Source organism: Antrostomus carolinensis, unplaced genomic scaffold (assembly GCF_000700745.2).
Source record: "Antrostomus carolinensis isolate BGI_N321 unplaced genomic scaffold, ASM70074v2 scaffold2448, whole genome shotgun sequence".
NCBI lineage: Eukaryota > Metazoa > Chordata > Aves > Caprimulgiformes > Caprimulgidae > Antrostomus > Antrostomus carolinensis.
The window spans coordinates 12,625-23,343 of record NW_010330710.1 but is presented as its reverse complement, the minus strand read 5'-3'; the positions used below and the strand labels follow the sequence as shown (position 1 = coordinate 23,343).

At 36.7% G+C, this 10,719-nt stretch overlaps 1 protein-coding gene across 11 annotated transcripts in view; it reads left to right on the top strand.

Moving 5' to 3' along the window:
* HDAC9 (histone deacetylase 9) overlaps nucleotides 1-10,488 on the top strand; it is a 93,741-nt gene extending 83,253 nt beyond the window's left edge. For all 11 annotated transcript variants that reach the window (XM_029086211.1, XM_010172977.1, XM_010172982.1 and 8 more), the window contains one exon: nucleotides 7,891-10,488. In XM_029086211.1, coding sequence (XP_028942044.1) covers nucleotides 7,891-8,211 — 321 coding nt within the window. In that variant the 3' untranslated portion in view covers nucleotides 8,212-10,488. The remainder of the gene's footprint in view (nucleotides 1-7,890) is intronic.
* Nucleotides 10,489-10,719: the final 231 nt, after the last annotated feature.

Here is a 10,719-nt window from a genome sequence, read left to right as displayed (position 1 = left end):
TTTCCCTGTAGAGTAGCACCTTATTCTGAGAGGGGGAAAGAATAAAAGGGAACATCCATTAACATACAAAGAGCAGCAGAATCTAAATACATTTGTCAGGAGCTAATGCTTCTACAACAAATGTGATGCTGTTCTCTGCTCTAAAATGGAGCTATGCAAGTAATTAAATGCTTTTATCTGGAGAACATTTTTCTGCACATAATAGATAGCTTTGCAGAGTTGCTTGCTGGAGCTTGTCTAGTAATTTAAATATATTAATCATCATCTTTAATTGTCTTATTTTGTTTGAGGATTACTTGATAACTATATATAAGAAGCAATGGCAAAGAAGAAAAGATGAAAAGTGGGCATTCAGCCCTTGTACCTCAGAGAAAAATAATAATAAAAAAAACCCAATCCACTTTACTGGGTGAACTTCCCAGGGGGTACTGATTCTTTGGAATCTACTAAGAATTCCCAACAAAATTAGAAACAAACCTAGCATTTAAGTACATAGTTTGTACAGTGGTTTGGTTATTAAATCTTGTCTTAATTAGGAAAAATGAAGACCAGAAAACTTCAAAGTTCAAAGCTGATCCTTGCATGTTAACCCCTCTCAGCTTGGGTGTTTTGATTACTCAACTAGGACTCCAGTTGGCTTTTCTTTGAGTATGCATTCCATATGTTTAATCAAGATGGAATATGTATATCTCGTAGCCTCAGGTTTTGAAAATATTTCACCTGCCCTCAATTGTCTGAAGAGAAAAGAATTTTTACTGGTAAAGTACTGAGTCTTTGTGCTGTTTGTAGGTATTCACTACAAACTGGTCAGTTCATGCATTCCTCACAAAGCAAAGAACCCTACTGACATGTTTTTGTTAGATCATATGCTTATTGACATAAATTCTACCATAGCATTTGGGGATATATGCTATGGCATATAGGTACATTTGTCCTGAATGTGAAAATTAAACTTGAGTCCTGTAAACATATTCCTAGTCACACAGGACTAGGAATGCATTGCACTTCACAAGAGCTAGGCTGGTTAAAGGAAGCAAAAAGACTGCAGTTGGTTTGGGATTATGCTTGTTTCAGTAATAGTTTTTTTCCTGAGTTAAACTGCAATGAAATATATATTTTAAGGAGAATAATTCCCTCTCATACTTGAAATAATGCACTTTCATTCTCACATGGTTATTTCTGACAAAGAGACAAAACAATTCCTTCTTTTAAAACCTAGTGAACCTCGCTTTTATTCTCTACAGTATAGGCTATACACATATGCAGACAGTAAAACTTTAAGTTTATCCTAGGGCCTTTTGATGCCTTGAACCTCCATAACCTACTTCCTTTGCCCCAATAGCTTCTCAGTCTCCTTTATCCCTACTCCCAGAGCAGCTAGCCTTCATCAGGAACACAGTAATTCATCAGAGCAGCAAACAGCAAGGAGGAATAGGATTGTGCTGCAGCCACGGCAGCAGTGGGTTATCTGAGGACACGGGTGGTTTATCAGACTTCACAGTTTGCAGCATCTAGGTTCTTCTACAGCACCATTCTCAGAAGAACCGTTCTGATGAATAGTACTGAAAAAATGTCAGTGCTGTAATCACGTATCTGTCCTCTGCAAGTATATAGAAAGCCAGAGGCTTTCTTACATACTTAAAAGAAGAAACCCGATTTTTAAAAACTGGAATTTAAGAGTAGCCCATAGACAAGAGAGTGAGAAAAGATCAAATCATGGAGTGGCTTTTAAGTATTAAATTTAAAACTATATTCATTAACCCTTTAACTTAAAGGTTCAGATTAAACATCTGTGCCTACATAAGGTTTTTGAACTCTTCTAGCATGGTGGAATATACTCTGTTCAATTCAACAACTTGCTTCTATTTGCAGTTGAAGTTATTTATTTGTTATATAATAAAGCATGACTTTACAATCAAACTTAAACTCTACAAAGCAGAATTATTTGAACCTTAAAATAGTAGATACTCCGGACCGTGTAGCAAAGTAATCCAGTATCTTCTCATTTCTTAGAACAAGTTTGGGCATGTATCAAGTGAATACATACACTTGTTATTTTCCATTGTTCTGTCCCTTACTCTTCTGTTTATAGGCTGTATAATGAAATCTGCACAGAGATTTCCCTCCTTTTCAGTCATGAGAAATGTAGAGGGTGTTGTTTTTTTGTTTGTTGTTTTTTTTTTTTTAATAAGGAATACTCGAACATTCTCTTAAAAGCTTTGGTGAGAGACTATGAAACACCAGTTGATCAAGAGCTTAGAGCAAGTTGATATCTTATTTTTCTTTTCCATATCTCTTTACTTTTTTCCTTATGTTTAGGAATTAAGCCTAAAGTACTTAAGGCTTTAATGTATTTCAGCTGAACCCAGTATTTGAATGTTTTCCTGAATTAAGATGATGTGGTATGTGTCAGCACTCCCTGAAAACTGTTTTCGGTCAATCTTTTTGGTGGATTGATAGATGAATCTTGTTGTAACAACAAAAAGAGAAAGAGAGCAAGTTTATCTCCACCCCATTGATCTTTTATTTGTATTGCATTAAAAAGCCATTTCTTTTCTTTGAGAAAAGAATATACTTCAGCAGCAAGCCAGCGCTGCTGTGAGGGTGATAACAAGCAAAATCTTAACATAGGTCAGAGGTAAAAAATTCCCCTGGATCATTTCCATTTTGAAAAGAAACATATCATTGCCAAGAGGTGTGCCTCTGTCCTTAATAACAAAGAGAAGATCCCCTATGGATTATTTCTGGTCAGCTGTCAGATGCCAGGCTTTTGATGTGGGAAACGGAATACGTCTCCAGTGAAGTCTGACATTTGTACCTGTGGGATCTAGTACACTGACCTTCTGAAAACATTCTGCAAATGTTGACATCCCATCCAAAAGTAGGTAGAAACCCTCATCCTTGCTTTCTGGGGAAAAAATAATAATGAATGTGTAGTAACCTGAACTCCACTGGTCTTAGAGAAGATTGGCTTTGCTGTTGTCAGCTTTAATATACTTCTGTCCAAATGACAGCTTATTTCCTCATAAGGCCCTTTGATCACCATTGCAGACCTTCATTCTTCTCAGTAAAGGGAGTCCAAAGTCTAAAAGCCCCAGTTGAAATTATTGCAGTTGGGTACCAAAACACCACTACTACATTAAAAACCTTAAAATCTTGATGTTATTTGTGCATCTCTGTGTCTAGAAAGCTTTGACCCTACTGCTTGCAGAAAAAAAGGGTGATTTTGATCTAACTAATGAAGATGCAAAGCCTTTAGCAGAAGTCTGCATTAAAGAAAAATCTCAGAAATCATAATGTGAAGAGTACACGAACAAAGTCCTCTGTCTTTAAAGGTTATTTTTGTCACGTATGACGAATAAAGAACTGCCTTCACTGAAGCTAAACAAGCACTGTCTTCACTGGGACCAAGATTTTATTTGATCAGTGTGGGAACCCTACATGTGTTCTTAAAATAATGTATTCATAGCATTTTGACAATTTGTTTTCAATGGTAAAATACTCCTCTGTATTGGAGTAGTAAAGGTTAAAATAATGAGGCAATTGGTAGTGTGCACTGACGTATGGGAGCAGTATGAATAATGTTAAAGCTTAGATAAAGAATTTCAGTTTTCATTCCAGGATGTTAATTGGTTAAAAGCATCTTAATATAGGGAACCAATGACTGGGCAGTACTGTGAGGTAAAAAATCCATGACAGAAAATATATAGGAAGTGAAAATTCCTTAGTGCTTTGGATGGTGATCATACTTGACCAATATCTGTTAATAAAAAATGAAAAATAATATGGAAGCTTCTGTTGATTTATTGATGGAAAAAATAAGATTATTTGTTGTCAATGGGAATATTGAAAAGATACTGTTAACCTTAGATTAATAATCCACTTCTTTGAATGATATTTAATGAAATACAGAAGATTGAATCAGGTTCAGCTGAAGTAAATGAACAAAAATGAATGAAAAATACTACAGCTGAGGTTTTAGCTTTTCAGTTTACACATCTGACTAACATCTTCTGAAGGTGAGAGGTAGCACACTTCTTCTTTCAAATATTGCTTATAGCAGAGGATTATTTGGACAAAACTGTAGCAACTGTTGACAGTGTTTGGAACTAAAAAATACCCAGAGCATTTTCTCCTTTGTTGAGAACTAATGTTTGAGCCATAATGCAGAAGAGAGAATGATTTTGAAAGATAAATACATCCCTTAGAAACGTTGTACTACATGAGTAATGGAGACAACAGTAAGCAGGTGCCAAGTTGTTTCAGCACAGCTAACAACATTCGTAGCTGGTCAAAGTAATCTGATAGTTGTAGGAGAAAAGAAGAAAAAGTGTGTTCCATAGGTATTTACATGAGTTCTTAGAAACAACTGCCAAGTATTTAAAATCAACAGTTAATTAAGGAAAGAAATGTATGGGGTGGTTGTTGCAGAATGTTGTGCTTTGTCTCTTTGTGAAGACATTTTATTTAAAATCATGTATTTTACAACAGCTTATCATTACAAAGGAGAAACAAAGGCAGGGGCTGCAACTGAAGGACGTATAAAATGGTCTGTTGCAATGTCCAGATTATTTTCTTAAGTCTTCCATTTTTCTTTACAAGCAAGCAGGTTAGATTGTGTTTGATGTCTTTTTTGGTGGGACTCTTGCAATTATACAAAGGAGCTGATGTCTGTAAATGCTTCCTCTCCTGCTGCCACTGTTTGCTTTGGCTCATGCATATCCCTTACAGTTTAATTTCCTGAAAATAAAAGAAAAAAACAGTTGCATGAAACCATTTTTTTGAGTGACTCCTTTAGTTGGAATAGCAATAACAGTAAAGTGTGCTGGTTAAAGAAGGCCAATCTGCTCAACTCTAATTTATTAGTGAAATAAACCATGGGTTTATTATTATTTTTAAAGGTAGTCTTATTAAAACTCAGATTAAGCAATCATTTTTTCAAAATCAAAAATATGTATTAAAATGAGGAGAAAGTCCTGCATGTTCCTATAGATAAATTCAGAAAAAAATGGTAAGTGGGTGTTTATAGTGAAAGACATAAACATTAAGTTTAAGCAGAAGTATCCAGATGCACAGTGAAAGGACTTGAGCAGTATTTCATTCAGGACTCATTTTCTGCTATGTAATCCAGCTTTAGTTAGAGAGATAAGATAGAAATATTGACTCTAAACTGGTATCTTTGCATGTCTCCAAATACATAATTTTCCATGGCAGTACTAAGAGATATAATATAAAAGAAGATGTTTTTGACTTAGGAGAAGTGAACAGTCTCCTGTTAACGCTACTGATGTAATTACTGGAAAAAGATGGAGCCAAGATGCCTTCAAAAACTGCTTTAACAAATATGACAGTGTGGTGGTGATACAGAGAAACTAGTCAGCTGTAGGTCAGCAGACTGAGCAGCAGGAGCGGTTTTCAGGTTTTGGGGTCCCCCCAGCCCCGATTCCATCCACTAATTTTTATCGTGCACCATCATATGAGAGGACATGACTATAGTGCCTCATAGCCCCCTGCCTAAAGCTTAGTTAAAGTCACTGTGTAAAGGATGTTTTTAATAAGATTTTGCAGTAAAGATAATATGAATGCACTTTTTAAAATCTACTGTGTAAATATATAAAGACTTTCATTTCACAGAGTTTTAGAAAATTTAATTTGTTTAGCTCCTCCTGTCACCGAAGTCTGGAGCAAATCGCCTGCTGACTTCCATGGCATGGGAGCGCCCCAAAACAGGACACACTGCAAATTGTAATGCACACAAATACCGCTCTAGTCTCCTCAGCCCCCTTATGTGTGCTTGTATTACTCCACTGATTACATGCAAAAAGCATCTGAAGGTGTTGCATGTATAGATTATATGCTGCAGCCCATCATGTGTTGCCTCAGAAAGCTCAGCAGCAGATCTGTGCCGTACAGCGGTGTGAAGAAGAAAGACCATGACATAAAAGTGAAAAAGCATAAAAGAAAGGAGAGCAGTAATGAGCTAAATATGTGTCTTAACTTTGCTGTGGACATGCACTTGTTTTCTGTTGGCTTCCCCTCCAGAATAACCCACCTAACATCAAGTAACTGGCACATGGAATGGTTTACAGATGGATCAGCATCAGTGACTCTTGTAGCTGTGTATGATTATCTGTCACGCAGATGTTTCAGCTTGTATTTGCTCGCCAGCAGCCAGACAAGCCACCAGACTAGCCTTTCTTTTCTTGCTTGAGGAAAGGAGAGGGCTTGCCCATGGATGTTTAACTAAGTGACAGAGAGGAACGTACCCGAGCTGAATACACATAGTTAACTTCAGTGCCTTCTTGGTCAGCGTCATCCCCTGAGAAACAACTGGAAAAGTTTTATGGGTTTGATACGAGAAATTTTCCAGATGCTGCTTAATGAAAGCAGACACTCTACCTTAGTTGCGGTAGTAAGGATTCCCCAGTTTAGAGCATACCACCTGCAGCCTGCAGGATACACATGTTGTGATTTGCCAGTTACTACAGTAATGAAAAGAGACTTGTTTGTTTGTTTGTTTTTAGTAAACCTTTAAACTCCCATTATGCCCAAAAATGGAAGTTTGTTGTGACTGAAGCCTGTAGATTTCCACTGTGGAATTTGTTTCTCAACTAGTGTGTGGGGCTTATGCATCAGAGCATCAAAGGGAACTGCACAAACAAACAGATCTTAAAACTCTTTGTTGATTTTGTGGGGAGTTCCTGAGTCCAGCTGTTGATCATAGTTTACGTGACAACCCGGCCCTTCACTAGGGTGGCATTTTTCTATATGCATTAGCAAGCAGAATTAAACTAAACCATCCGTGATTTGTGACAAAATAGCTATACTGAAGCCATCCAGTGACTCAGTATACAGAAGTAGCTTTCAGTTTTAAAGAGTTGATAATGAGGGGAGTGGAGGGTGCACATGGCAAGAGGGAAGGTACGTAAGAGTAATGGTAAAAGGTGGGGTTTTTTTTTTCCCCTCTCAGTATATTTGACCTTGGAGATACAAATCAGTATTTGCTTGAAATCCAGTGGGCCAGTTGAATAAATGATAATAACTCACTTGACCCTGTAGATGCTTACTCACATCTGATTTGTGCCTCTTTCAACGAAGCAGGGATTTTTTTCAGTTTTGGCTTTTTGGATTATATTTGGACTATTTCAGAATACAATTGCTGCATCTTAAATTGTAAAACATAAACTATACTTGATTGCAACTGTTGGGCATCTGACACCTCAGCAAAGCTTTACAATAGCAGTTTATTGCGTTATATCATCACTGCTGAAACAGGGATACCTGTAACATGCACAACAAAAGCTTTAGTCTTTCCAGTCATGGGCAGACATGCTTGTAGTCACTTTGTGCCACGGGAGAGGTGACTGACACCTCTTTTATCAACTTTTTAGTGCCTTCACACTTTATTAGATAGAAAAGCTTGTGTGAATATTCCCTCATTTGCTAATAACAAAATATTAACCAGATATTGCTAATTTTCTTATATCTTAGGGTTCCTTTATTATTTTGTTTGTGGAAAATGAACTGTAATGTAGTTAAATGAATTTCTGCTTTTATGTTTGAAGAGTATGAAGGGCGACTCATTTCTCTTGATTACCAGCTGTAACAATGTAACAGATGTGCAATGTTTTCATTATTCTGCCCTATTTTTAGTTTAGTATTACTGTATAGCACTCTGTAGGTACATGAGATTTTTCTACTGCAGAGTAACAAGTGACCTTTTGCTTAGGAACTTTGGTTCTTTTTTTCCCTATATGTTAATGTTTTAGCAATGCATAGCTACCTGGGCTTGCTGCAGAAGCTTTAATTTTGTCAGTGCCCATCTAGAACTTCTCGGTGTTTGGCATTAGTGAAGAGAGTCAATAACTGTTCCCTTCCTTCTCTTTCCAGATGCTCTCCAAGTCCATTGAGCAGCTCAAGCAGCCTGGCAGTCACCTGGAGGAAGCAGAAGAAGAGCTTCATGGAGATCAGTCGATGCAGGAGGAGCGAGCTCCTGCCAGTGTTGCCAGCATTAGGGCTGAAAGCAGCAGTGCTGGTGTGGATGACAGAATAGGACAGCAGGTGGGGGCTGTGAAAGTCAAAGAGGAGCCACCGGACAGTGATGAGGATGTTCAAACCCAGCAAATGGAATCTGGGGAGCAAGCTGCTTTTGTGCAACAGGTAATAGGCAAAGATATAGCTCCAGGATTTGTAATTAAGGTTATTATCTGAACATCACGTACATTTTCTAGGCTTTCATAAGCAATTGTGTTTTGATTCACTGATCTGGCAAATCCTGAGTTACTGTTCAGAGAATCTAACGAAGGCAGAAGTGTTGTATGCACACTTGAAAACATAGTGAAGCTCATCCTTATGGCCACTAATTGAGAAAATACCTGTTGCAGTCAATTATTCTACGTAAATCTTTGCGTAATAGCTGATAGACTTTGTATTACTCCAGGATTACATTACATCACTTAGTTCTAGTGAGAGAACTCGTATCACCTAGCTTGTTGAGATCAGCAATTGCTGGAATTAGTTTCCAGACCTGATTGATGAAACATTCTTCTTCTCTAATTTTGAATCATCTGACTTTTGCTTTCAGCTATCTGTATATACTGTATCATACTGTAGTCTTGAACACTGTTAATGTTAAGGTATTTTTTTCCCCAGTAGACAGGTACTGACTGCTATATCAGTGGTCCCAGGCTGGTGTATAAAGTGTAATTTAGAGAAGATTACAAGGTGGATGTAAAGAGGTGAGGCAAGGCACTGTTTAAAAATTGCATTGTTTTATTTTTTGCACTGCTTAGTTAATTTTTCATTCTGTCTTTTTTGATAATACTGTCTGCAGAGACATACTTAAGTGAAGCAGATGCAAATACTGGCGAGAAGCAAAATGCAGCATTAGGTTCCAATCAGTTATTAGGATATTGCAGGAAAAGCACAGAACTGCTATCGTTATCATCTGATTTCCAATCATGTGTTTATTTTTTTTTAAATAAAGACTAATCATACAATATTGCATAACCTTTACTGCTAGGTTTCATGGACAAATACAAAAGTAACAACTTGTGCATAAAAAGCCAACTTGGCAAAAGGACACTTCAGATTGTGGGTGAGTGTCTCACCCAAGCTGCACAGCGCAGTACATGGTGCAGCCAACGAGCTGGCGTCCCGCTCTGTTGCTGTAAGATCAGGCAGAGCCAGGCTGGATGCAGTGGACGACCCTGTTTATTTAAGTCTCTACTTTGCCAGGTCCCCGCTGTTCTCCTGCAGAAAAGTGATTTTGGGAGGGGGGGGCAGGAAATGCCTTATGGAAACAGGAAGCCCAAGTGATTCATGTGCTGAGGAATGTGGGGCGGGGGGGTGGGGGGGACGGGGCAGTGCTCCCTCTGTTTTTAAAGGCACTCTATGAATTGATTTATTGTCAAAGAAAATAACAAAGCGAGTAGGGAAATTGTTAAGGAAGCTTTCCAGTGAAACATTTCCTTCATATTCCCTTTTGATATGTTTACCTTGTTTTATAGGTTTACTTTTGTTAAGCTAGTTAAAGATTCATTGTATTAAGATCCCCTTTAATATGGATAATCCCAAACTGACCTGGAATCCTTGTCAGGTTTTTTTTCTATTAAAAATATTTATATTTCTAAAGCTGAGGTATTTTAAGGTGCAGTATCCCGTTTCAAAAGAGATAGCTGTTTTGCCAAATGTAGAAATTGTTCTAAAATATGTTATTAGGATGTGTTGTTTACATTATGCTATAATACTATTAAATCTCTTATAAAGTTTTGCAACTGCTAAAGATACCTTATCCTTTCTCCTAGAATATCTCCAAATGACTAAATAGTTGCTATAAAATGAAAGGCCTCCTGAAACATAAAGATCATCTTAGATAGGAAAAAAAAAAAAAAAATAATTGAGACAATACAGGTGATTTTTATGTGTTCTTCATATTTGAACAGAAATCTTTCTCCTCCTTGGATGAAAAAAATCACATTCAAAAAGTGAAGCATAAAAAAATTAAATTATATATTTTTCCTGTTCTGTATAATTTATTTTTCTTTGAAACTTAAGTTCAGCCTTGTCAAAAAGGGATAGTGCATCTTTTAAAATAAATTTTATTTGGGGATGAACTTGCAATTTAGAAGACTTTTGTACAATATCAAAGACGTATTCACAAAGGGCAAAAAATATTTTTATAATGTCATTCAGGTGAGAAACCCCAATACATTAGTGAGCTTTCATTTCAGAATCTTTCAAATTTGGATAAAATTAAAATAGAGAAACTACCTGGAACCAGTGAAAAGGAAAACTGGGTTTAAACAACCACATTTCTAATTGATAATTGTCTCTTACATTTTAAATCTACTGTATTTATTATAATTTACACCCTTAGAGGTGATCTCTTGTTTTGTGTTGTAAATATATTCTGTTTGTATGTTCCCTTTTTTTGCCTTCTGATATAAGTCTCTTACTTTCTCAAATAAAGTTTTTTTTTTAAAAGATCCCCTTTCAGATATCTGACTTTGTGTAAAGTTGATAACTTAAGTGTTCTTTTGTTTTGTATAGCCAAACGTGTTCACTACACATTGTTGAAACGATTCAAGCTTTCAGGAGCAAGGTTTTTATTACACAATTCTTACAATGATTACACAAAGTCTTTTTTTGGTCTCTTGTTTTACCCCTACATCAGCCATTATAAGTTCTAGTGAATGTGGAAATAGTATTGCTGCATGC